Genomic DNA, 27,799 nt, shown 5'->3' on the forward strand with positions numbered 1-27,799 from the left:
ACAGTTTTTAGAGAAGTTGTGGCTGCCCCTGGATCCCTGCGAGTGTCCAAGGCCAGGCCGGACAGGGCTGGGAGCAGCCTGGGATAGTGGATGGTGTCCCTGCCATGGCAAGAGGGTGGCACTGGATCACCCACTCCATTCCAACCCACACCCTTTTGTAAAGGAATAATCAGATTTGGGAATGAAAGGAGGTATTACAAAGCAAATCCATCTGGTCTTAGTGCAAGCAAGGAAATTTTTCCAGCAAAAAGGCAGTAGACACTTCTATACCAAGAGGGTAATTTCACCTGGGCTCCTGGCAGCAGGTGCTCGAGGGGGGAAGTGCATTTTACCTTCCCCCCTAACCCACGGGCATTGAGGTTCCCAGAAAGGCTCTGACTCCAGGATCTGGTGATCCTGGGAAGAACAGAAGGTGTTGACAGCTTCCACATCCCAGGGCATCAGAAGAAGTCTCAGAGGAAGCAAGAAGACTGGGAAGAAGCTGCTCTGGGAAAGAGGGATGTTTATTTTGGGTTTGTGTGGTTTATCTCTGTTTTTTCACTGACTATCCAAGATGCCTGAAGAGGAATCTCAGGGGGGAATTTAAATTTGGCCTCATTAGCTCATTTTCCCACACAGGCACCCCAAGGAAGCACAGCTCCATTTAACTGGAAACCAAAACCTACAATCAGGGCTTCACCACCCTCACAGGGAAGGATTTCTTCCCAATGTCCCTAGTAAACCTCTTGGAAATGCCATGAACTCTGCACAACGCCTGTCAGGAAGGAAAGGATGCTGAGAAAAATGTAGGAATCTTTCAGCTCAACTCTGGGAGATTTCCGTGTACCTGGAAACTCCCAGTCTCGAGGTCCAGAATGCCAGAAAGGTCTGAGCAAGCTGGGATGAGGCAGATTACAAAACAAAAAAAAAAAAAAAAAAAAAACCAAAAAAAAAAAAAAAACCCAAAAAAACCCACCAACACCCTAAAAAATAATTATTATAATTATTTTCCCAGAAATTGGCTTAGCAGTCTCTAGAAGCCAATTGCTGATTTCAGTCAAAACCTGATGCTCAAAATAACCAGTCCAAACAACTCATTAAACCTGGGATAAAAACAAAAATCCAAGGCTTTTCGTAAGTCATGGGCATCAGAGTGGCATTGTGTCCTGATGAAGGAACCTTCCCTGCCATCCTCAGTGCTTTCCCCACAGGGATTGGAAACATAGGACAAAACAAAGCTGCTCTTGCACTCAGAGCCCTGAGCCAGGACCAAGCCAGGAGCCTCAGGAAAAGACAATATCCACAAGGAAAGGGGAAACCTCCCCCAGAGCTGGGAATGTTGGTTCAGGAATGTTGGAAGATGAATGCTAATTAATACTCACGTCAGAAACCAGTTTGTGCCATTCCCAACCAGTGAGACATCCACAGACAACCCAACTAGGCAGATAAAAATGACATTTAATTTTGTGAAGAACACTTGAAAAATAAAGATGAAAGCTCTTTGAGGCTTTGCAAATAACCATCAGAACCCACAGAGCCAAAGACTCCATTTTCAAAAGGTGTTTCCTCTCCCCAGCCCCGTTTTCCATTAACTCCCTCATTGTGGAGTGGCCCAAAAGAGTTTCAAAGAAGAAAAAAAAAAAAAAAAAAAAAAAAGCATTTTGAGCCAACATTAGAAATAATCCAAGATTGGTTCAGTGCAGGTGCCGCTACATTACACTTGAACAAAGGCACAAAATTCCCACTTGGAATTTGCATTTTGATTTCTCCAAACTTGGTGTTCTCAGGGAGAGACCAGAGTTATTCAAGAGAGGAAGGCTGAGCTCAGTCCAGCAGGAACCAGAGGAACTGAAGTGATAGCAAATAAATCCAATGGGCTGGAACCATGTGGGAACAGAAACCTTTGGAATCAGCACCTCTGACCCCTGCTGTAAACCCAGGCTCCCAAGAACACCTGATATGGAAAGAAGGCGACACAAATTAAGATGGGAAAACATCCACTGCCCTCCCCTCAGGCAGAAAAGTATCCATGAAACTGGGATTTCAGGATCCAAGTGAGTGAGGACGTTAACAGCCCCTTCTGCAGAGTATCAGCCCCAAAAAGCACAGGAGTACCTGCTGAATTCTAAAGATATGCAGATAAATAAAAAATAATTGTGTGCTTTATGATGCTTTTCACTTTTTTTTTTCTTTTTAGCTGCTAGCAAAGTGTCAATTTTTATCTTTATGCTGTCTGAAATACCAGAGTAGTGTTAACCTATAAAAGGTACATGAAAAATCTTACATTAGCCAAAATTTGAGAAATCTGCTCAACTGGCAGCTCCTACTACATACAGCAAATAGGTCAAATACTTACTGCAGCCCCCAAAAGCAAACTTGTGTTTTGTCCTGTCATTATCACAGATTTAATTCAGGATAATCAGGCTCACTTTGGAGTTAATACTTCAGAGCCTTTGACCTGGAGCCCAGCTCACTGAGCTGCTCAAAATCAGCTAAGGACACCAAGAGAAACAGGTTCTCCAAAAACAGAGTATCAGAACAGCTGGAAAGATGAGAAATGAGGGAAATTCCTCTGAAGAGGAACAGTGAAAATAAATGCCTTTTTCCTGAGTACAGTAAAACCCACTGAAGATCAAGCATTGGATCTGTCAATTTCTTCCAACCGTTTTTTCTCTTAATGAAGTTCAGGGACAACAAAAATGCCCTAGAAATTGCTAAATGAAGTTTATGGGCAACAACTGAAGCCAGAAACTTCAAAATCTAAGATTACATCCCTGTTGTTCCATATCACAAAATGGCTCCAGGTTTTACATCTTGACAGATGCTGGACTTGATTTTTTTCAGCACATTTCCTACACTTTGCTCAGAGATTTCCACATTGCCTTCATTCTTAAAGCTGAATGAACAGACTTACACCTCCTACAGACTTAGGTTTAGAGATAAAGAGAGTAAAGCAAATTCTGGTATCAGCAGCAACTTCAGTGACCAGAGACAGGGAAAAATTCTAAAAAGAGATGACTGTGACTGCACTAAATCTCAGTACTGATGAAGCAGGAGGTCAGATCTGACCCAACAAAGCATTTTGGGTGGTTAGAAAAGAGTCACTGAGGGGTTATACAATATATTAATCATTTTCCTCCTCCATAAAGTGCATTTACTCAGCCTGAGAGTAAGTACCACACTGAGAAAGGGACCTTAAAGCACTTCCCCAAGAGAGAGCAGAAGAAAATCAAGAGTTATCCTGAATCCTACAGCCAGTTTGTGCCTCAGGGATCCTTGAAAGACACTTCGGGAAAGCCCCTCTTGCTGCTGGAGCTGAGGCCCTGCAGGCCAGATTAGTACAGGGTGGTGTGGGCAGAGCAGCTCCTGGTGCTATCTGAAAACCCCCACATTGATGGAAAGAGCCACTTCTGGTTTGCGGGGCTTTGGGGGGAGCTTCTCGTCGGGGAAAAGGGGATCCTGGACACGTTCCTGGCGGCTGGAAAACAGAAATAACCTGGTTAATGTTCAGCAGGGTGAGCCTGGCCTGACCTCTGAGTTCCAGCGAGCTGTGAAAACAGCCTGTGTAGGCCAAGCCAGCCAAGGGTTCACTTTCATCTCCACGGTGTGTTCCAGGAGGGAAAACCATGAGGCTCAGTGCAGGAACACTGAGAGCCAGGAGTTTGAATTATCCAAGTGCTCCCTGCAGGATTACTGGAATTGTGTGCTCTGACAGCACCCAGCTACCACTGGCCTCAAAAATTGTCCAATTAGGCTGAATCATGGAATGGTTTGGATTTCAAGGGACCTTAAGAACCACCCAGTGCCACCCCCTGCCATGGGCAGGGACACCTTCCCACTATCTCAGTTGCTCCAACCCCCATCCAACCCAGCCGTGGACACTTCCAAGGATGAAGCAGCCACAGCTGCTCTGAAAAGCAGCAAGCACTTTGCATATTTCTAAAGAAAAATGAAATTAAATGTTCACTACCTTTTCCTCTTTTCCAGAGCCAGCTGCCTTTGCTTCTCTTTCCCAATGTCATCCCTGACAGTGCTGAAGTCCTTGGTGTCATCAAGGAGAAGGTTCTGTTATGAAAAAGGATTGGAGAGATCAAAGTCAGAAGGTCAAACTATTTCCCAGCTGTTCCTCAACTGACACAATAAATTTCCAGGTTGTTTCTTTTGTCTAGTTTTGCACTGATTAATTACAAGTTCATTAGAATTGCAATGGTTTGAGTTGGGAGGGATATTGAAGATCATCCAGTCCCACCCCTGCCATGGGCAGAGACACTTTCCACTATCCCAGGTTGCTCCAAGCCCTGTCCAAGCTGGCCAGGAACACTTCCAGGGATGGATTTCTTCCAATAGGCTAAAACAGCAGGACAGGACATCACATTTTTCTCCTACTGTTCTAAAGCCCAGCCAGAATATTCTTTCCTTCTACCTAAACCTGATTGCTAGCTCAGAGCTCAATGCTGGGTAATTCCTTTTCACACCATAAAATAGAACTGTCATAGTTCAGTAACCCATAATATGTAACAGTTTGTGTCTATAATGTGATTTTGAAAGGGCACTTCCTTGGATTTTACTCAGAAATTGAAAAAAAAAAAAAAATGAGGGTGAGAAAAAGGAAAAGCAGTAGCAGCAAGAAATTTCCTATCAACACAATGCAGTGTCCAAACCCACATCCCAGTACTCCCAGAAATGCAGCAGGATGAGAGGAAACTAGAAAGAAATGAAGGGGACATTGCAAAAGGGACATTGCCTAAACCTGATGCTCTTGCAACAATTAAACCCAGGGAAATTTACCTTCACCCCAATGATGTCTCCATCCTTCAGGTGGTAAGGTGCTGACTGCAAACTTGCCTGCTTTTTCCTCCTTTTCCTCTTTGAGATTTGCTGTGTCTTGAACAAAATCAAAGCAGAAGAGTCTGGAATTCTCCTTAAATTCAATCCCTAAGGAACTGCAGCCCAAACCAACACGTGCTGCTCTCCAACAACTGTTGGATTCTGCCACCCCAAATCTTACCCAGCTAGATAATGGCAGCCACTCAAATCTCTCAGGGAAGTATTTGGCTATTTCAATTTTATCTACAGGGAGACAATAGTGAGAAGCCACTCTCTGCCTCAGAGCCCAGGCTGTGCATTCCTTGGAGATATCCCACACCAAATCCCGGGAGCTGGTGTAGTCCCTCTCTCCTGGTATTCCCATCTGGACTCGCAGCAGCAGCTCGTGGGGGCTGGCAGCAGGATGAGAGAATGGAAATTCTTGTGAGCCATGTTTTCAGAATTCCCAGCTTTCCCCACCTCCTGCCCTCCCTCACTTTGTTTGTGGAAAACAATTAACAACTTCCAAGGTTTTCCCACATCCTGAGAACCCTGAAGTCAAAAGCTGCTCCACTGAAGGCTTCCCTCAAATGCAGAGCTGTAAGAAACAGGAGAAATAAAGATCTTGAGCTCTTACCCCAAATTCTCTTCTTCTTGCAAGGGTTCTATGCAGATTTCCACTCTGGCACCCAGCCTGTAGTCACTGAAAACAGAACAGAGATTGTCTACGTGGCTCTGGAGCTGGGCTAGGAGAGCTGGGGGTGGTCACCTGCAGGAGAGAAAAGCTCCAAGGAGACCTCAGAGCCCTTTCCAGTGCCTGAAAAGTCTCCAGGAAAGCTGAAGAGGGACTGGGACAAGGGATGAATGGACAGAACAAAGGGGAATGGCTTTACCATTGCCAGAGGGCAGGGAAAGATGGGATATTGGGAAAAATTCCTCCCTGTGAGGGCAGTGAGGCTCTGGCACAGAGTGCCCAGAGAAGCTGTGGCTGCCCCTGGATCCCTGGCAGTGTCCAAGGCCAGGTTTGGACACTGGGGTTTGGAGCAGCCTGGGACAGTGGATGGTGTCCCTGCCCATGGCAAGGGTGGGACTGCTGATCTTTAAAATCCTTTCCAACCCAGACTGAGCTGATCAATCTCCTACAGCCCATGCCAGATCCAGCCTGTTGCACATTGCCCAGGAAACCCACCTGAGTGTCCTTTTGTTGTCCCGTAGGAGCTTCCCGGGGCGTCTGCTGTCCACTGTCCAAGCTCTGAGGAATGAGGGCAGGGGCACAACCTGCTCCTGGCAGCAGGGTAAGGTCAGAACCTGAAAAACAGAAATACTTTGTCAATAATTTTAGCAGCCAGTCTCCCTGGAAAAATAGAAAACCACTGGATTAACTCTAAAAAAGAGGGCAAGGCATTGAGATTTATTCCTACCAGCTGTTGCTTGTGGTTGTGAGCAAAATACTCACTTCTGAACATCCAAGGGAGTTGGATTTCCTTCCCCCTCAAGAATTCTCAACTCCCATTTCCAAAGTACCCAATTTCTTTTTTTAACCAAAATTTGAACAACTGGGAGGGAATCATTGCCCCAGTCTCCAGCCAAGTGCTGAGCTCCTCTAAGCCCTTCCCAAGGACACAACATTTCCCATGCTCAGCCAGTTCTCCTTCATCAAGCTGCAAACAGTTCTCCATAGCAGTAGCCTGGCAGAGCCCAAAACTGAAGTCATACCCAAAAAATAGGTGTTGGTATGGAGCAGAATCAGGTGAGAGATCTTTCCCCATGCAGTTCAAGTAGAATCACTGCTTAAACCACACAGAGCCTTTTGATAGGACTGAGTTATATATTTTTGTGACTTTGGGGTGGGTTTTGGGTTTAGTTTCTTCTTTTGGGGTGTTTTGCTTGGTTTGGTTTTTAGTGTATTAAACCATACAAAGGTATTTTAGTTTCTGGCCAAACAAAATAAACCAGACCTTCCTGGCTGACAAACCCGTGCACTCCAAAGCAATTCTTCATTCATCACATTCCACATACAGAAATTAAAAAAAAAAAAAAAGATGCAGAAAACTAACATGGGAACAATATGGAAATGGCAAAGTGGCTTTTTAGGAGGTGCTTGTTATGTGTGTGCTTCCCATGGAGAGATTTTGCACTGCAATAAAGACAAAAGCTGCCAGGCAGAGCTTCAGCTGATGTGCAACGAGGTTCCGTCAGGCCAGGACACGTGACAGGGAGGATGGGGACAGCAGGGACACTAAGGAAGTGTCTGAGCTACGTGCTCCAGCTGCCTCTCAGTACTTCCAGTAACCATGGCATAAACACCATGGCACAACAGACTGGAGACAGGGGAAAAGGAAATAAAAAAGAGCTGTTAATAGAGCTCAAGTCATCACAGCACTGCTGCACAGGCCAACACAGGAGAACATCTAACCTGCATCTTCAGATCTTCCAGCGAGGCCTCTCCTGCTATCTCTATTCTGCCAGCATAACAGAGATCCAGGCCTGGGTGGGTAGGTTCTGCTGGAGCTTTGAAGAGGGGGGAGAGGGAGGAGGAAGAAACAAATAACAGAAGAGTCAACGTGATTTGTATAGTCCTGAGAGATAAGTCACTTCATGATCACATTTCACTTAGAGAAGGAGTCTGGAGTCCACTAAGAAAACCCAGGAATCCCAGACTGGTTTGAGTTAGGGTTTGAGGGACCTTAAAGGTCACCTCATTCCAACCCCCTGCCATGGCCATATCCAGCACACAAAATATATCCTGGTAATTCCAAACAGCTCCTATACAGATCCTATACTGTGAATTTGAGAACTAGGAGCATTTATGCCACTGATAAACAGTGTTAGTTACTAGTTAAAGCTACTGCAAGCAAAGCTAAATTGCTCATGGCTCCACTACTGGAATCAACAGAGAAAAAAGTGAAACTCAAGTTTGAGGCAGAAGGAGAAAAATGCAAAGAAAACTTCTACAAGGGGAGTAGGCCTGCCCTGCAGCACAGCTCAGCACCAGAGAAATATTACTTTTATTAAAAAATGAAAAATCAATTTGTTCCCTATTTTCTAATTCTCTTATTTTCACTTCATTTTCTTCTCCCTTCTCAACCCTCACTTGATTTTGCTGTCCTGGCTGGTTTTGGATTTGACCTTCAGGAGAGCAAACCGTTTTTTAAAAACACTGCATTTAAGGTCTTTGATACTATGCAAATTTTACCCATCCTTCATTTTACAGCTTCCCAAAAAGCAATACAGCCTGAAGGGAATTCATTGTGCCTTCAGGAGTCGGGCATCTGAAGCCAATCACATCTGTGCTCATGAAGGAGATGCTTTACACTGCTGTCACTGCCTTCAGTACAGAGACTGACAAATAAAGAGACCCTGCTACAAAATGTAGTGGTGTTTTGAGCCAATCCATCTGAGGAACATCCCTACAACAGGATTACCCAGCATTTATGTCCAAACTGCATCTGTCTCCTGAGTGGTCCCTTCACCATAACATTGATGCAATTCATGCAGCCCTTCCTAGGTTTCAGAAGGGCTTTAAAGCTTTGGATTAAAATTTGGGTTTGACTTAAAGAGCAACCACAGATGATTCCTTTCAAAGCCTGGCCAAGCTCACCTGCTGCAGCAGACACCTGCAAAGCCTCCATCTTCCAGGTCATCCCATTCACCTGGTCTTGTGCATTCTCTCCATGTTTCTTATGGCTTGAAGGCTTCAGCCACCAGATGGGGATTTTCAGGAAACCCTGGAACAGAAAATACCAGGTGGCTCCTCAAATGTTGTGTGCAGATAAGGTGAAATTTCACCTTTACACAGGAAGACAGGAAAGATTTGTTTAAACTAAGCTTTTGGAACAGGCCACCCAGGGTGGAGTTACCACTCCTGTAAGTGCCCAAAGAATTTATGGATGTGGCAGCTGGGGATGTGATTTAGTGGGGAACATGGTGGTGGTGCAAAAATAATGATGCTACAGTTTTGAGAGACAACCTGTTCAGGGCCAGGTTGGACAGCACTTGGAGCAACCTGGGATAGTGGAAGGTGTCCCTGCTATGGCAGGGTGGCACTGGATGGGATTTAAGGCCCCTCCCAACCCAAACCACTGTGGGATTCCAAGTCTCCAGATACTTCCAACTCTCCTTTCACCTTTTCTGGAAGCTTTCCTTCAGTTATAATCAAAGTGTCTCCTCTGCAAACATTGAGTTCCTTCAGGGTGGCATTCTGCAGGAAGAGAAAGCACAGGAGTCCTGTCAGCCCGCAGCTGCCTTTCTCTCCAGGGAGCAAAGAACTGATGGATTAAAACAGGCTCCTCTTACTTCCTGACTTAATGCTTCCCCTGCCTCGTAGCACCAGTCAAGCCTTCTCAAATGCCAGTTGTCACCTACCAAAACCAAAAAAGATACACACAGAAAACTAATCAGTCAATAACACCAGTGTAGGAAAATATTACAAAACTCTTAACAAGTGTCAAGGGTCCTTTTTAGTTTGTTCTTTATTTTTATTTGCTTTTTAAACACAACTCTGGCTAAATGAATTACCACTTTCGTCTTCCCCAGACCTTTGCTGTATGAAAATAATCTTTTATTTGCACAGATCTCCCTTCCTCATCTATCTAATTCTTTTCCCTGGTTTCAGAGAAGGAATTCTCACATGTCAAATTATCATTTGAATCTATCACAAGCTCTTTAAATTAAAAACAATATTATAAAAACTTCATGTTTAGCATTCTTTACCCTCCTCCCATTACAATAACACATATTACTGAAAAACTTACAAGGTTTAGGGTAGGAAAACCTGCCTTAAAAATAGTAAAAATTCCTTTAAAATGTAAATAACAACACAACTAACCTGATAATCCTGATTTCTCCAGCATTAAATTGAGACACTGAAAGAAGAAACACAGGATGAGAGTTGTGTCAATGCTGAGGCTAGGAAATAAATTTTTCAGCAAACTTATGTTAGAATTTTCTGACATAAAGAATGACTGATTGCTGATCAATTCTTAGAACAATATAATTAGATAGACAAGATGTATTCGGGCTACATATTAAACCCTTCATGGATGAGATGGTTTTCAGGTGAAAAAATTCACCACATCAGCAGAGTCAGTAAAAAATTAAACATGTGCTGTCAGTTTGTTCCTTTACTTGAACAAATTCTGCCCCAGAGTTTGCAGATGCACCTTTTAAAAAAAGAAATCAATGCTGCAAATTCAACAGGACTGGTAGCACCAGAGTTGCCTTCACTCTGTGCATGGCTCTTCCCAACTCCTCTGCCTCCAGGTCTGTGCAAGGAATGTTGTTCAGGAGCTTGGGAGCAGAGCTGTGGGAGCAGCCAGTCTTACCTCTCCGACAGAGGCAGTCTCCTCCACAACTATCTCCATCTCAGGGCTGCAGCTTTGGTCACTCCCAACCATGAAGTACAGGAAGAGCTGAAAATCCAAAAGCAAACTATCACAATAAATATGGAAGTGTAAGAACAGCTCCTGTGGCAAGAATGTCATCAAAAAGCACTAAAATGGCACCAAAAAATGATACTCAAAGATAGTTGAGATGGCCATCAGCAGATCCTCATTAACCTGGTCTCTAGAAATGCACAACTACTCCTCCTCCCCCTGCACATCAAGGGCAGGTTGGACAGGGCTTGGAGCATCCTGGGATAGTGGAACGTGTCCCTGCCCAAGGCAAGGTGTGGAATTGGAGGAGCTTTAAGGTCCCTTCCAACCCAAACCATTCTGGGAGCCTGTGATATTTACAACTTGCACATTCCAAGAGCAATATCCCCCCTTTTTTTCCCTTTATTCTCTTTAGAGAAGTCCCTTCACCAGGCTCCTCCCACCTGACACTGCTGTACCTGAGTGGAAGTTGGAGCTTTCCCACGGCACAGGCCAAGCAAGCTTCCCATCTTAAGTTCTGCTTCCTTGACTGTGTAATCCTCAGACACTTCAGGGAGGACAAATAAAAACATCAATTTCATCATCCTCAGAGCAAGCTAAAACTCTTCAGTGCTCTCTGGAGAGCTTGCTCAGCCCTGACAGCAGATCTGTGAATGTCCTATGAGAAGAACAAAGGCATGGAGAGGTCCCACAGTCCATCAGGAGCACAGGTGGATTAGGGATGCAAGCAATAAAACCAAGCTGGACATTTCAGCTTAACCCCTATCTTTGTATTGGTCCTGTTAATTAACTTTAAAACTGGAACCCCCCCCACCACACACACAGAGCTGGTTCAGTTAAGCCTGGAATAAGTGGAGTTATGTGTGGGTAACTTCTCTCAGGAAAGGACAAATAGAGGCTCAAAATCTCCCCAGTGAGTTTCTTACAGAACAGTGATTCAATAAATCAGTTTACCTGGAGACAGAAGTTTCCCATTACCACTAACAGGTCTAAGACAGCTCTCGTTTCCTGCAGCAAAAAAGGCAGGAAAAAGAGAAGTATTAAGTCATTCAAATAGGAATAAAACAGGACTTTGGCTCAGAATTTCAGACAAGTAACACCTTTAAGATTAATTACAACAGGTTTATCTTAGAGGTCTCCCTCTGTGACATCAAAATATAACTGGAGAGAGACTCCTCGACGCTCCATCAACAGTCTCAGCTTTTTCAGTTCTTTCACTGAAAGGAAAATTCTTCCACTAAACCCACTCAAAAGCCAGTAAATTGTAACATTAGCAGACTGATAAGGCAGCTGAACACGTACCCAGCTCCTCCTGCAGCTGGAACTCCCGGATTGCTTTCATTTTGATATCTGACATCACCTAAAAGACAGGAACTTTAAAAGGGATATGAACACCTCCAGCCTGGAATGCCACCAATACCCCTTCCTGCTTGTTCAAGTGCCAGTGCACAAAGATAATCCTTCCCCTCTCTTTTAGCTCTGGTTACTGACACCATCTCAAACTTCCATTTACAGGATGGTCCAAAGAGAAAAGTATTTGACTGTTTCGGATTAAGAAGCAAGATATATTCATTTGCCATCTGTGTGGCAGTTGTCTTCTGTTAAATGGGCAGTTTTTCCTTATCTCTTCCACAACCAGTCCTCTCTCAGGGGAGACATCTGCTAATAACGGGCTATTGAATGTCACTGCATGACTGATAAGAACTGTGACATCCCATTGTGAGATGCTCCGCCCTGAGGGAGGAGCCAAGCATTCCTACCTGGATATAATCTTGACTTTCAGGAACACCAGCATGACTTTTCCTGCACTGGATTGCCCAGAGGAACAGTTGCCTGTTCCACTGCAGGAAGACTACAGTTTTTCAACAAGATCACTACTCCAACAGAACCACAGCTGACACTCCAGGAGGACTGCAGCCACAATTCCCAATTAGACTAATACCAACACCGTGTCCAACAGGGTGTTGGGTTGTATTCTGACTCTGTCAGTGTTGTTTTGGTTCACTGCAATGTTTATTTTTTATTTTCTTCCCTAATAAAGAACTGTTATTCCTGCTCCCACATTTTTGCCTGAGAGCCCCCCTTAATTATAAATTTATAATTCAGAGGGAAGGGGTCTACATTTTTCCATTTCAGAGGAGGCTTCTGCCTTCCTTAGCAGACACCTGTGCTTCCAAACCAAGACATTGACACTAAAACACTGCACTGGTTTAAGCTACCTGCAAATACCCCAGGAATTCTAACTCTGAGCTCAACACTAATTTCAGCAGGGAAAAGCTACATCCCTGAGGCTACATCGAATGAGCTGGGCCAAGTGCAGTGGCCAGACTGTTCAGGAAAGCAGAGTCCTTACTGTTTCAATAGTGGCAGTGATTTTAACGTGTTTCGCCTCCTCTTCCACCCCACAGAAGTTTTTCACTTGGAGCCAGCTGATGTCATAGGTGAAAGCAGTCAAATTTCCACTTGCCACGTTGACAAAGCTGTGGGAATCAGCAGTGCAAAGACAGTCAGAGACAGGAAAACTAAACATTGGCAGGGTTACATCACTCACCACCACAGCTCCCAAATAAACTGATGGTGCCAAAGTTGTTCACAGTGATGGCATCTCACAGAGCAGAGGCCTCAGGGAGCACAGAGTGTCATGAGACCACAAATTTGCCCGTGGCAACTTTGGATTCACTGAATATGATTGTTCCCACCAGGTTTTCTCCCATTTACAAGTGCAAATCAAAGGTTGTGACTTGTGCTGCATTTTGAGGGCAAGAAAAATCTAACAGCTGATAAATAACTGGTCTCCAAAACTTAAGATGAAAGTACTTGTATTTGTAAGCTTAAAGTGATAATTAATTACAAGAATACTTGCTGTTAGTATAATTTGAACTAAAAGGTTTTGCCAAAACTGCTTTTTTTGTTTAATTACAATAATAATCAAAAACGTTACCTCTGGTCGTGGCTGTCTAAGATCAGCACAGAGCACCCGTCCCTGAGCCCAACACTTCGGACTGTTTCCTTCATGTCCTCCTCATGGAAAACTTGCCAGTTCTTGGCTTCAGTGTCTACTCCTGAGCCGTTCCTGAGGATGATGCCCCCGGCCGGAGCCAGGGCAGAGTGCAGCTGCCCCAGGCTGGTGCTGCAGGGGAACACGTGCTGCGCCTCGCTGAAGTGCTGCCCCTTGCCGCCCTCATTGTGCTCGGCCAAGCGAAGCACGTTGAGCACCACGGGCTCGTGCTCAGGGCCCGCCAGCACCTTGGTGCCTCCAACCTGAGGGAAAGCAGGAAGGAATGCCAGCTTTATGGGGGGCTGATCCAGAAAATACTGCAGAGACTGGGCAGGGAGAAAACTGACATCAAAGTGGACACTCTCCCCTTACAAACAAACTTCCTTGGACCAAATTTGCACTGAACAAAACCAGAATAATCCACAGGTGTTGGGAAGAGAGAGAAGAATGTTATCCAGAGGAGCTGTGGCTGCCCCTGTATCCCTGCAAGTGTCCAAGGTCAGGCTGGACAGGGCTTGAAGCAACCTAGGATAGTGGAAGGTGTCCCTGTCCATGGCAGGGGGTGGAATGAGATCCTTAAGTCCCTTCCCAAACCATTCCATGGTAAGCAACTGGGAAACCAGTAGACACTTGGCCAAAAAAAAAAAAAAAAAAAAAAGACACAGGAATTTAACCCCCTAGGACATTAAAGAATTGCCCAAATGTGACTGAACATTGTGACTTTACATTTTAAAAGCTTGATCTTCCTGATATTCAACCTAAATTCAACCTAAACTCCTTGCTGAAGAAAATTTAATGACACAAAAGCTGCAATAGAAAAAATTATACTAAAAATAAAACCAAGACAAAACAGTCTCTGTTACTATATGTTTGGGTGGTTTTGTTTAGTTTGGAGTATTTTTTTTCAATATAAAATGGACACTTTTACAATAAAAATAATTTACAAGTAGTATTTTCTTCCACTAGAGAGACAGAATAGAATGCTGTGCTTCACAACCACTTTCAGGTTAAGCAGAAGCCTCAATATTAAAAGGAAGTTGGAAAACTACAAAAGCAGCACAATATTTCTAGTAGACCTTGCAAAGTCTTATCTCTTCAGAGCTGACAAGGAAGGAAGTGCTTGGTTCCTTTACCTCTTTTCCATTCCAGACAAAGATGTCTGCTCCATCAGCCAGCCCAATGCCATCCAGGATCAGCTCATCTCCTAAAAAATATGAGCAAATCATCAAGTTCTTGCTCCTCACAAGACACACAAACAGGGTCAGCAAGTTTTTAAAAGTCACTACACTTAAAGAACTGTACAAGCATGGGAAGGAATACTCTGAGTGTCCATTTTCATGTCAACACCATGGAGAGCTGGGTTATGTTCTGGTTCAACAGTGATTTTCCGAAGCTGACCACAGAGAACATAAGATTTAAAAGTTACTGAATAAGTTGTTAAAGACTGACACTTAGAACTGCCTAACAAAGCAAAGCTGGAGACAAAAATGACGATTTGAAAACCTGATGTACCCTTAATAAATTAATGAACTCTTTATATGAGCATTTCCCTCTACAAAATTCCTACTTCAGCTGAAGTCTAGCCAACATTTTCCTTTGATGTCACCCTGGCTCCTTCTCTTCTATCCTTTCCTCCACCTAATGGGCTAATCCTATGAAAGCAAACATCCACAAGCAAATCAAGGGCAAGACACAGACTGATACATTCTTGTCAGCAAACGTGCTTAGCTTGCTTAAGATCTGCATTTCACAACAAAGATTTCACAGCCAAGTCTCAAAATCATTCATTCCACTAATAAAAGTGATATAAATAATTTAATTAAAGTAATACACATCTCCAGGATGGTTGATAGATGAAATCTTTGATGGCTGCAGAATTAAAATACAGCAATAGCATGGAAGCCTGGCATGGAGTGTTCTTACCATCAAGCACCTGGTACAGGTGTAATCCTGCTGGCAAAGGCTTGGCCATGCTGAGAACCATGTCCCCTTCCCAAGACTCCAACACCTAGTTGGGAAAAATAACCAGAAAGATTATCACTGTAAAATAACAGTGAGCAGTAACTCACAGCACTCACAATAATTACAATCTGCTGAAAGCTGCCACAGCCTGGCTCCCAAGCTCACTTGGTGCCACTTAACTGGTGACTCCTTGAAAAGACAAAGAACTCTGCCACAAAATGAAATATTAAGAATAAGCCTGGAATTCTGCAGAGTCAAACAATGGCCATGCACATGATACCCAAATATTAATTAGCTCATGTGAACTTTAAAGTCACCATAGTTAAAATTCCAGCAATTTCATGGCTTCCAGAACAGACCCCACACCACTCTTTCCTCTTGGTAAACTCCTATTAAATTTTTAGCCTCCTAAACTCCATTTACTGTTGAAAATTTCTCGACACAAAGATTGCAGCATAAATATATTTGTAAAGGTTGCAGTGGCTCAAGTAAAAATGAAGTTTGAGTTGATTTGATAGAGCAGGTACCTGTAACACTGCCTGCCGAAGGTCTCCCAGTGTCTTCCTTCTGTCAATAGTCAAATCCACTACACTCTCTTTGCAAGAAAGCGAAGGATGCAAAGCCCCATTGTGGAATTTATAGCAGGAGCTCAGGTGGAGATGTAAATCAATGCCATTGTTTGCCGAGTCACATTCAGCTCTTTGGGAGAACAACACAACAAAGTGGTGAATTTAACACCAAACAGATGTTTCTGTGCAGCTGTCCTGGAACTGATCTCCTCAGGGCTAAATTCCCTGTCACAACCCCCCCTCCTTTATACCTGTCCCTAGCTGTAGCAGCAAACCTTTAAAAAACATAAAGGAGTGGAATTCACTCAGAAACAGAATCCCAGGATGGTTTGGGTGGGGAACAACTTAAAGCTCATCCAGTCCCACGCCTGCCATAGGTAGGGATACCTGCCCCTACCCCAGGCTGCTCCAAGCCCCATCCAAGTGGCCTTGGACACTTCCAGGAATGGGGCAGCCACAGACTTGTGTGAAATATCCCATGAACTGTCACTCTTGTGTCTGTATTTTGATATCTTAACTGTGATTCAGGTGTACCAGCACCTGTGTCCCTCAACACAAGAAAAAGTTTTGTCCAACCCGAATACCACAAGTAATTCTTAAGGCAGAGCATATAATTTTATCTGTAAATTCACTGTTAACCAAGTCCTTCCCCCTTCTCCCGGTGCAGAATTCCCTCTATAAGCACAATTAAGATACTACATTCCACCCTCTTTCCATAACTGCAGTGATTTTCACCAGAAAATGGTACAATTTGAAACTGTATGTTTCTCTTGAAATTCTGTAGGCAGTCTGCTAACAAGGGAAGACAGGGAACCAGCAGAATATGGATATGGAAATTATATTCTTCAATTAACCTCTGACATTGAACCATTTCAGTTCTGACTCTGCTCAAGGAATTTCTATCCTTTTCAATCACTTGGGAGTCCTGCAGGTAAAAGCTGTTTGAGTACAGTGACACCAATATACCTCTTTTTTCGCAGCTCTGTATTAGCAGCATTCATTTCATTCAGCAGGTGCTCAGGAATTTGGTACCTTGGATTTCCACGTGCTGCAACAAAAAATATAGGCTTAAAATGTGGTTTGGAAAACAAGAAAAGTTATCAAGAGGAGACGTTACAGTACAATAATCACTGAAAACTCAACTGCATGATTATATAAAGAACAAACGCTTTTACTCCTTCCAATCAATCTTTCTTTAAGGGAAATTAACACATAAATGCCATTAGCAACAACTTGTATTTGATGCTCTGCCATTATTTATGGAGCACACTAAAAAAAAAAATTAGTCAGCTACAGCCAGTCAACAGGTCACTACCTCCTTGTATCTTCATTTAGCTCTTTTTTCAAATGATCACTATAAGGAAAACTGGGGAAAATAAAGCTTGGAAAGGACAAAAAAAGCACTCCAGAAAAAATGTCAGCAGGAAGTCCCCCCAGAATCTCCAGATGAACTTTGTATACCTTCAGGGGGCCTCTTCAGCTGAGCTTTTCTGTAGAACAGCATGTAGGCACTCTCTTTACCCTGGAACTGCTTCTCAATATCCTTCTCCTTGATGGGCTGTACTTTGGAATCATTCAGATCAAACCAGTGGCACCCAGCAGAAGCAGCCCTTGGCCTTGGGGGGTTTTTCTCACAGTTCCACTGGACATCATTCTTCTGGGAAGGGCTCTGGAGATTTTGTCCATGAGAATCCAGCTTGAAGAGGAGCTTGTGTGTTTCCTTCAGGCCGACCTTATTTCCATCAGGACTCAGCTGGAATATCTGAGGATGATTCTGCAAATACTGAAACAGAAACAAGGACAGGATGAAGAAAGTGCCAAATTTTAAGTGGAGCAGACTTCATTAAGCTGCTCCACCTGATTGTCCTCAAAGTGAAGCACAAACCCCATTTATTCAACTCTCATTTTATGGTGTTTCCTCACCTATTTTCTCAGTTTGCCTCTGTAAAAGCCTCACATCTACATTTAAATATTTCTTGTGGAAACTACAGGTAGCTCCCTTCAAAAAAAAAAATCAATTATCAGTGTTCCACCTATCTATAACACAAATGCTGAACTATTTTCATTAACACATCATAAAATGCAGCAACCATTTGGGAAATTGTTTTACTGGGAAAAAAAAAATACACAAAGTCTCAGGCAGACAGTTCCTTGTGAATCTTATGTTCCCCAGCCTGCTAATTCACATTACAAACCTCTCCTTGCACATGCTAATCCAAGGGTCCATATTCTCAATTATCATCCTCCTGACTATTCAATAATAATATAAATGATCATAAAAGACATCTAAAGCCAAAACTAGCAAACCTGTGATTACCTTTCGTAATGCTCCATATTGTTTTCTGTATTTCTTATTCCAGGACACCCCTTTCTTCTCCAGTAATTTCTGCCCTAATTGATCCACGGGAATTTGTTTAGCTTCTTCCTGAAGAGAAATGAAAAACTAAGGTAACAAAGGCTACAAAAGTCAAGCAGTCAACACAAAGAAGCCAATTTGGAAGTGTTTTAATCATTCCTGGTTTTTAATAAGCTGCTGTAGCATCATCTGGAGCTGTGTCAGGGAGGTTTAGGTTGGATATCCGAGAAAAGTTCTTCCCTCGGAGGGTGCTGGGCACTGCCCAGGCTCCCCAGGGAACGGACACATTCCCAAGGCTGCCAGAGCTCAAGGAACTCCAGGACAATGGTCTCAGGAATGGCCAAGCTGGGATTCGTGGGGTGTCTGTGCAGAGCCAGGAGTTGGATCAATGCTCTTTGTGAGTCCCTTCCAACTCTGGATATTCCTTTTGCATCAGCTTTGGTGAGCAACTTTAGAAATACTCCAAAAGGACCTCTGTATGAAGAGCCACTGTTAATGTTAAAGCCAAGTTTTAAATGCTTCACATCAAGCTCAGAAGAGCTCTGGACCCTGAAGCCTGCCCACTCTCACAAACACCAACCCCCTGCAGGTTCCCTAGCTCCAAAAACAAAGCAATTAACTCCTTACATACCATACCTCTGATAAAATCCCTTTTAAGACTGCCAGTGGATTTTCTGTTTCTTTGGCATTCTCAGTGTCTCTTAAAGCCTTCTCTTCAATCAGTCCATCCTCTTCTTCCTGGGTAAGAAAGACACTCAAAAATACTGTGGTTTCACACAGAAATAGACATGATCATGCACAATTTAGGAGTGTGAAGGACATTCAGTTAAACTGCCCTTCTCAATGAGGCAAGACACACAAAGCCTCATTAAAATATTAATTAAGTTTGGATGCACATTCACCCACTAGCTCTCAATACTTTTCTGAGAAGTACAACCTCTAAATCAAGGAAGAAAAGCCTTTAGTACTTACTTGGAGTTGCCAGTTTCCTAATTCATCCACATCTCTGATATAAACATGATAGTGTCCTCCATAGCAGCCACCTTTGTGTATAATAACAGAGAAGAGCTCATACATGTACTCTGAATCATCCATTTCAGTCTTTAAAAAGAAAAACAATAATTTTAACAACAACTGAGGTCAGTCTCTCGCACAAGGACAACTTTATACCTTTAGCATCACTTCAGAGATTTCTCAGTGTGCGTTTCAACATGCAGAGACTGAAATGGCCTTTGAGGACTGGGGACACAAGGAAGGACTGGCACAAGCCACAGAGCAAGGCACAGGCTGATAAATCATAAAATCTCAGAAAGGGTTGGGCTGGAGGGACCTTAAAATTCATCTGAGTTCATGCCAGGGGAAGGGACAACCTTCCACTAGCCCAGGTGGCTCCAAGTCCTGTCCAAGCTGGCCTTGGAGACTTCCAGGGATGGGGCAGCCACAGCTTCCCTGAGCAATATGTGTCATTAAAAAAGCAGGATTCTGAAACCATACTGGAAAATCAAAATCTTTTCAATTTCAATGTTTGTTCACAACAAAGCTTATTTTCTTTAAAAGAGGAGAGAGAAAAGAAGCAACTCTTAGAAACTCTAAAACTGGGGAGGGGGAAAAAGGTTTCCTCAAATTCTAACACTGAGAAATTTCCCAAGCTTGCATTGCAACACTTCAAGAAGAAAAATGTCTGTTCCATAAGAGTGGCTCTGTTGTGCTGTTTAAGAATGAAAATTTGTCATCAAGCCATGGCATAGCTCAGTTTATAACCAGAAACATATTTATGAATGCAGAGATTCCTGAGAAAAATTGAATAACTACAGGCACCTAAAGCACATATAGCTCAATTTATGCATGATGCTCTCAGAGAATAACCACACAAAAATAGATTTCAATTTCCATTTCCAGGTAATTATCTTCCTGTCAAGGAAGGGTTAGATAACTTTTGGGTAATTATTTTACCCTTCCCCCTCACAGCTACAAGATAGCTCAGTTCAAAAGTGGAGGAGGACACCAAAGTTACTCAAATATGTGACAAAATGCAAAATAAAAGATAACCTTGAGCTGTGGGTTCTCTGCTGAGTATACAGAAACTTTTAACAAATGTTAACAGTGCCCACCTGCTCACAGAAAGGCCTCAGGTTGATCTGGATGGGGAATGTGTAGCAGCTCGTTTCCTTGTACCTCTCACACTTCTCAAAGTCAAAGTTGAACCTCAGGAGGGAAATGGTGAGGAAGGGAGGCAGCTTGCGTAGTTTAGCAGACTGGGAAGGGATTTAAAAAACACTTTAAGCACAGACTCAGAACAAAACTGTGCTTCCACCTTGCTGTGGTCAAATCCCTTTCCACCAAAGCTTTGTTACCACCAGAGACAAGATCAGTGACCTCATTTTTGAAACTACTTCACTAATTCTCAATTTCCCTTCCAACTACACAACCTAAAAGTGACTCAGATCATCTCCCCCTGTTGAGCCTCACATCTTCCTTGACTGGTGATCACCAGTCCCAAACTTGATCCTGCCACAGCAAATAAAGGACACTGGTGAAATTCCAGCCAGTAATGGCATTTCCATAGCCCATGGGCTCTGTACAGGCAGTCACAGAACAACCAGGAGGTAAAGTCTCCCTCATTTCTACAGGGGAGCACTCTTCAAGCAGGAAAGCCAGGATAATCCATTTTAATGATCCCAGATTAATCCAGATCCAACCACTAGATGGGTGAGCCCATCAAGAACCCTCGTGAGAAGTAAAACCAACCATCTTGTACCACCTGTGACAGATGTGAGTTCCATGGCCACATTTCTGTGCCTTTCCAATGTCTCCCTACTCCTCTCCACTGGCAGAGCCATAACAGAACACATACAGGGTTTAAGAAATCCCCTGAATTAGGAATTCCATTTGCATCCACAACCTGGCAACCCCCAGCTCTGTGATTTCCTACCAAAATTCAGATTTCCCACTCTCCTCCTGCATGGATGAACACTTGTGAGAGGCAGACAACTTGCCCTGTACTGTCTTGAACCCAGCCCAGTTAAACTCCAGCCAACCCTTGCAACAAGACATGTGAGGCACTGCTGAGAGTTCCTGAACTCCCAAGTCACTGATTAACCTGGCCTGACCTCAGCTTCCCTTTGAACTACTCCCTCCACATCCAGAGGGCTGCAGAGTTTGGACTTCACCCATCCTGCAGGAGGCCAAGGAGCTCTGCTGCTGTGACGAGGGCAGAGGGCAAAAACTGCCCGAGTCTGCTTCCCCCCACAAAAACAGAGCAACAGCCACCCATTCTCTCTCATTTGGGTTCTCCAGAAGTGTGTTTCCATGATTTCTCTCATTGCGTTTTTTTTTTTTTTATGGTCTAATATTTTTATTTTATGGTCTTTTAGCCAATCCTCCAGAATGCACAGAGCAAGGTGCAGCAGAGGTATTGAGTGTGTCAATACTCTCCAAATTATACCACACTCCATGTTAGGAACAAAAAACTGTAACAACATTTGGGACACAAGCCACAGGAGCTTTTCTTGACATCCCTGCTGAGGTTTCATAGAATACCAGGATGGTTTGGGTTGGAAGGGACCTTAGAGCCCATCCAGTGCCACCTACTGCTGTGGGCAGAGACACGTTCCACTATCCCAGGGTGCTCCAAACCCAGCCTTGGGCACTTCCAGGGATTCAGGACCAGCCACAGCTTCTCTGGCACCCTGTACCAGGGTCCCCCCAACCTCACAGGGAAGAATTTTTTCCTAACATCCCAACTAACCCTACATCATCCCACCCCAAGGTGTTACCTTTGAAGCTTCAACCAGTTTATCGCAGGCTCCACATCGATACAAGTTGTCATTCTCAAAGTATTCTTCCTCCACGTACATGTTCCACAGGGCCTCCTCCAAGCCAGCCACACCTTTCACTGCCACTGTGAGGTCTAAGAAATCTTCCTGTGCAGAAAGAACAAGAAAAAAAGAGGTGCTGAGGGGTGCAAGTTTATGGTGATTAAGCATATAAAAAGATACCCATCCTATTCATCACAGTGATGGGCAAAAATACTTCACACAGTCACAGAAATTTATTTTTTAAAACTGATTTTTTTAAATTACAAAGAGCATAAAAGACTGTCAAGGTATGTTTTGCTGTTACCTCACTGCACTCTGTGATAATTACATCTATTAAATGCAGGGTTTGTGAACTCAGAAGATGCAAAACATTTGGGTTTTTTACCTCTTTTAGAAAATGCAGCCCAAGACCTGAAGTCCGACACTCACTACCTGGATTCAACACAGCACTCAACAAGGATGATGTTATTTTTGGACTTTAGAAACAATAACATTAAAAGTCAACAGCCTGAAGTAAGTCACAATGGAAGATCCCTAGCTTTACCTGTCTCTCACTGACGTTCTTGCACTCCTTACAGACGATCTGGTTGACAACAATGCCATGGTACAGGCGGTTGATGAGGTCATGGCCTGATGTCCCCACCAGGGAAGTCTCCAGAGCACTGAAGAGGATCCTGTTCAATTCCTGCACATCGTGCTGCCTCATCTCCTGCAAGGAGGGAAACTCAAACAGGATGGAATGAAACACTGCTGCACTTGGCTTGTGGCTTAAAAATAACATACCAAGTGTCCCAGAGTCTCAACGACTACTCATACATTTACTCCTTGAGTACTAAAGTACGACATCTATTATTCTTAATTTGGTTATGCTACAACACATCTAAGACACTTTCACTTGGGTAGAATCACAAAATTGGTATGGGCTGGAAGGACCTTAAGGATCATTTTGTTCCACCCCCTGCCATGGGCAGGGACACCTTCTACTGTCCCAGGCTGCTCCCAGCCCCAGTGTCCAGCCTGGCCTTGGGCACTGCCAGGGATCCAGGGGCAGCCACAGCTGCTCTGGGCACCCTGTGTCAGGGCCTGCCCACCCTGCCAGGGAACAATTCCTTCCCAGTGTTCCATTTACACCTGCTCTCTGTCAATTTGAAGCCATTCCCTAGATTTAGATTCATCTCTGACTGATGGTTCAACTTGAGGAAGAACCTAACTATCTGAGCCTGTTGGAAAAACACTCCTGTAAAGACAAAGGAAAAGCAACTGGAATTGTATCTAAGAGAACAACCATCTTCTGTTCCTCCCTGTAAACAACTGCCATGGACTCCACATGGAGATCCAACAGGATACACCAAGAGCTGACCCAATTCAATGTCATCTCTGCAGCCTGAAGGATTTTAAGGTACTTCCTAAGTGTCAGACTTGCAGAACCCATCTGTATCCAGGGAGAAGTGTGTGGGGATGGCAATTGGCACCTCGTGGCCGCTCCAGCCGAAGCTCTCGGTGAGGTCTGTGGTGGATGCAGCCTGCTGGTCCAGGAGCAGGAGCTGAGCAAACAAGCGCTGCAGCTGCAGTGGGATGATCCGAACCTGGCAGCACCAGCAAGGGAACAGAGCCAGCACGTCAGACACAGCCTTCACAGCAGCCATTCCAGCAAAAACAGAGGCTACTTGCCACAAAGCTGGAGATAAACTACCCCTTTTTAGTAACACACATTCCTCAGTTCACACCAAGCAGCCAGACTTGGTTCACAAAAATCTACAGTGCCTCACCTTACACAGCCAAGTGGAATGGTTTGGGCTGGGAAGGACCTCAAAGTCCATTCTATTCCACACCTGCCATGGGCAGGGACACCTCCCACCATCCCAGGCTGCTCCAAGCCCCAAAGTCCAGCTTGGCCTTGGACACCTCCAGGGATCCAGGGGCAGCCACAGCTGCTCTGGGATTTCCATCCCAGCCCCTCCCCACCCTCACAGGGAACAATTCCTGTCCCATATCCCATCTATCCCTGCCCTCTGGCAGTGGAAGCTATTCCCTGTGTCCTGTCCCTCCATGCCTTGGACCCAGTCCCTCTCCAGCTCTCCCGAAGGGCTTGGTGGTGGGGTGGAATGAGGTGGGAGGGAGAACACCTCAGCAGAAACAGACTCTATATCTGATTTCTGAAGTAAAACCTTAAGGCAATGAAAGCTTAGAATGATGTGAAAAATCCAGTATCAGCCAGACCAAACTGCCTCTCAGTATCAAATTTAGGTTTTCACTCATTTTCTTAAGTTTCACATGAACTGCAGCCATATTCCTCCAAATCAGCATTGGACAAAGATGAACAGGAAAATTCCCAACACCTTTGCATCTGGCTTCCTGCTGTCATCCAGAGTACCAAGTTCTTCAGGTCCCAGGGAGAACAAAGCCTCTGCAATTGGTAAAAAATTATTACTTAAAAAGACAACATCCCCTCTTTAAAAATTTAATGTCTTTTAATGTCAAACACTATGATTTTATTCTGCAATCATTTATTTAAACTGAATTGTGCTCCAAAATCACCTGAGTTCACTATGTTTCTTAAATAAATAACCAGCAGTGCAAGTCTCACTAAAATATCAATCCCAACATTGTTTTAAGGTTTTGAGCATCTCACCTCTAAATTCAGGCGTGAAAAGCAGAGTCTGCAGAAGGGAATTGAGGTAGCAGGTCCCACCCTGATTTTTGATTCCACTGAGGTTGGTGAAATCCCTGGGAGCTGGAGGCTCAGACTCTCTGGGCTTTGATTTCTTCCCTTTCCCATAATGATTGTTGGAAATAAAGGAAAAATCCTCTTCAAATAAGTCCCCAAACATTGTGAAGGCAGAAGAGTCTTTTAAAAAGATACAATAAGCATTTACTATAAAAAATGCAGTTGAACCCATCGGCCTCAAATCCTCCAAGATAAACCTGGAAGCCCTGACAGACGAATTTGTTTGGGGCTTTTTTTCACCTTATTCTGGTCATTCTAAATATAAACCAATGTAAAAGTGTAAATTAATGTAACAAAAACAGGGTGAATTAAAAGCATTTCTGTTACCACAGGTCTGAGCAGTCTTTTCACCAGAATCAAGCCCACCACAATTCCATTTTGCACAAAGCTGTTATTTATTCCTACAAGTGAACTATCCTCTACCTTGGATTATCCTTATCCACCTCCTCCAAAACCCTGGCACTTCTTCATCTGAGACATTAAAGCAGAAAGATTTTAAAGTTTCACCTTCCTAATGAACATAAATAGCAAATAAATCACTTTGCATCAGCTTTTCTTTCTCTGAATGCAGCTCTTGACTGCCTTAAAATCTCTGTAAAGGCCCTCCTCCCAGGCTGCTGGATGGAATTCCTGGGCTTGGCACTCAATCCAAGCTGCCTTCCAGCCCTCATTCCTGTTTCCAGTCAGGCCTGTTGCACTTTAGATTCTTCTCGCTGAATCTCCTCCCAGCAGCTCCTGAGTGGATGGTTTGTCCCAAATAAGAGCCATATCCAGGAGACACCACCTACCCACCACTCTGGAGAGGCACTTGAGTGCCAAATCCTCCCTCGCTCCTTATTTCTGGATCCTCCTTCCCTTAAAAACCACACAGGAATAGCAGCTGGAAGGGATTCTGGATGGCCCAGGGACAGCTCAGAGCACAGGGCCTAAGGCTGGAGTGAATCCATGGCAGGAGAAACCAAAATCCTGAAATAAATCCATAGCAAGAGATCCCAAAACCTCTTTAATAAATGCATGGCAAGAAGGCCCAAAATTCTCTAATACTTCCATGAGAAGAGATCCACAAATCCCTCTAATAAACCACAACTCTCCAGTGAGATTCCCAAACCACTCTAATAAATCCATGACAGGAAATCTCCAAAACCCTTTAAGGTATCGATGACAAACGATCCCAAACCCCTATAACAAATCCACAGCAGGAGCTCCCAAACCCCTCTAAGAAACCTAAGAGAGCAGAGCCCAAACCCCTTCAAAAAACCCATGGCAGGACATTCCAAACCCTTCTAATAAAGCCCTAAGATTCCCAAAGCCCTCTACCAAACTGATGACAGAGGTTCCCAAAACCCCCTAATAAACTCATGGCAGAAGTTCCCAAATCCCTGTAACAAACCCATGGCAGGAGATCCCAAACCTCTCTAATAAATCTCTGGTAGGAGAGCCCAAACCCTTTTAAAAAAAACATGACATGAGATCCCAAACCCTTTTAAAAAACCCATGACACGAGATCCCAAACCCTTTAAAAAAACCCATGACATGAGATCCCAAACCCTTTTAAAAAACCCATGACAGGAGAGGCCAAACCCTCTAATAAGTCTGTGACAGGAGATCCCAAATCCCTCTAATAAATTTCTGATAGCAGATTCCAAACCCTTTTAAAAAACCCATGACAGGAGATCACAAACTCCTCTAATAAATCTGTGACAGGAGATCCCAAACCCTTTTTAAAAACCCATGACAGGTGATCCCACATCCCTCTAATAAACCCATGGCAGGAGATGCCAAAACGCTCTAATAAACCCATGACAGGAAATCCCAAACCCCTCTGATAAATCTGTGATAGGAGATACCAAACCCTTTTAGTAAACCCACGACAGGAGATCCCACACCCCTCTAATAAACCCATGGCAGGAGAGGCCAAACCCTCTAACAAGTCTGTGACAGGAGATCCCAAATCCCTCTAATACCAAACCCTTTTAATAAACCCACGACAGGAGATTCCAAATCCCACTAATAAACCCATGGGAGGAGATTCCAAGCCCCTCTAACAAGCCCGTGCCAGGAGCCCCTCAGAGCGCCCCACTCACCGCGCCCGGCCCGGCCCTACGGCCACGGGCCAGCGGCCGCCGCCATGTTTGTTGTGTGACGCCGCGCAAAGCCCGCCGGGACCGGCGGCCAGACGTGAGGGCGGGGCCGCGCGGGGCAGGCTGGGAGTTGTAGTTTCACCAGCGTGAGGCCAGAGGGTGTCGTGGCGATCTGTGTCAAACCCATCCCCGGATGCGTTCCAGTGTGGATAGTCTCAGTTCAGTCAGTGTGAAAAATGCATATTTATGATTGGCTTCTCGCAAATGTTACAATGAATATTATATGTGTGATGTTAGAAAGTTATGCTGTATTAATTCTCTTATGTATTGTGTTAAGTGTAGTTTTAGGTTACAACATAATGTTAAAATAAAGACTGTGTATGTGGGGGAAGTTTGTTTTTTTTTTTTTTTTTAGGAATGAGATACTCACTTCAAGAAACACCTAAATCTTCCATAGGAGAGGAGTTTATGGCTTCTTATCAGAAGAAGCTAATTTCTTCAGGCCTTGCTCAGACTCGAAGATGCCAGGGGATTAAAGGAAACAGTTGACATACAACATACAGAGCTTCTTGTTTAGAATAGAATGTATGCATAACCATAAAGGATGTATGAATGTGCAACAAATGTATTGGTTTAAGGGTGATTCCTTTGTTCACAAGTCATGCTTTCCGTGACTTAGTGTCCGAGAGCATCCGGATGTCCGTAATTCTTTGCTTTTTATTGTCTTGTAATTGTCCTAACTCTAAACTTCATTACTCTAATTGTATTATTATTTTTATAACCATTTTATTATTATTAAACTTCTAAATTTTTAAAAACCAAGTGATTGGCATTTTTCACGGTCAGAGGGAAAAAGAGAAAGATTTCCTGGGAAAAGTCCGACAGGAATGTAAACAATCTGTTATCTTGTTTTCCGTTGATTTTTTTTATAGATATGTTCTACCACACTGACTTAAGCCCAGCATACCAACCAAGGTGAAATGTTTTTACTTTAAGACCACTGGAATTAATGTTCATGATGCTCTCTATAGAAGAGAGAAGTGCTTTTGAATAAAGCTCATTTGCCTTCTGAAGCCATACGAGTCATTCCGCCCGTCCCTGGCTCAGCTGCATCATTCCAGGACACA

The 27,799-nt window shown here is 43.9% G+C and overlaps 1 protein-coding gene across 6 annotated transcripts; it reads right to left on the minus strand.

Moving 5' to 3' along the window:
* Positions 1-1,417: 1,417 nt before the first annotated feature.
* On the minus strand, positions 1,418-26,781 carry USP40 (ubiquitin specific peptidase 40). 6 transcript variants are annotated; one of them, XM_072931958.1, is made up of 33 exons: positions 26,676-26,761; positions 25,380-25,557; positions 24,496-24,633; positions 24,203-24,270; positions 23,336-23,449; positions 22,408-22,572; positions 21,822-21,968; positions 20,157-20,300; positions 19,018-19,146; positions 18,682-18,783; positions 18,007-18,114; positions 17,151-17,472; positions 16,656-16,737; positions 15,648-15,819; positions 15,082-15,166; positions 14,292-14,362; positions 13,102-13,421; positions 12,514-12,640; positions 11,463-11,520; positions 11,115-11,168; positions 10,619-10,707; positions 10,110-10,196; positions 9,614-9,650; positions 9,082-9,146; positions 8,912-8,986; positions 8,387-8,513; positions 7,202-7,296; positions 5,975-6,093; positions 5,423-5,488; positions 4,988-5,198; positions 4,768-4,863; positions 3,950-4,044; positions 1,418-3,457 (listed from the first exon to the last, which is right to left on the minus strand). In XM_072931958.1, exons 6-33 carry the CDS (start codon positions 22,567-22,569, stop codon positions 3,352-3,354), a joined length of 3,351 nt encoding a protein of 1,116 aa, XP_072788059.1. In that variant the 5' UTR covers positions 22,570-22,572; positions 23,336-23,449; positions 24,203-24,270; positions 24,496-24,633; positions 25,380-25,557; positions 26,676-26,761; the 3' UTR covers positions 1,418-3,351. The 6 variants fall into 6 exon arrangements, with proteins under 6 accessions (XP_072788059.1, XP_072788058.1, XP_030132823.4 ...); XM_072931957.1 differs by having other exon boundaries at positions 24,496-24,711; XM_030276963.4 differs by lacking the exon at positions 25,380-25,557 and having other exon boundaries at positions 24,496-24,711; positions 26,676-26,758.
* Between the last annotated feature and the right edge of the window lie 1,018 nt (positions 26,782-27,799).

Source organism: Taeniopygia guttata, chromosome 7, assembly GCF_048771995.1.
Source record: "Taeniopygia guttata chromosome 7, bTaeGut7.mat, whole genome shotgun sequence".
Lineage (NCBI taxonomy): Eukaryota > Metazoa > Chordata > Aves > Passeriformes > Estrildidae > Taeniopygia > Taeniopygia guttata.

Bases quoted from the DNA above. Each gene is read 5' to 3' on its own strand.
- USP40 (XM_072931957.1), bottom strand. From the start codon at position 24,694: ATGTTTGGGGACTTATTTGAAGAGGATTTTTCCTTTATTTCCAACAAT. The intron at 17,473-18,006 runs GTAATCACAGGT...TTTCTGTTTCAG, and splicing joins AATATGGAGCATTACGAAAG to TATTTGCAGAATCATCCTCA. The intron at 4,864-4,987 runs GTAAGATTTGGG...ATTTTGTTCAAG, and splicing joins GGCTGCCATTATCTAGCTGG to ACACAGCAAATCTCAAAGAG.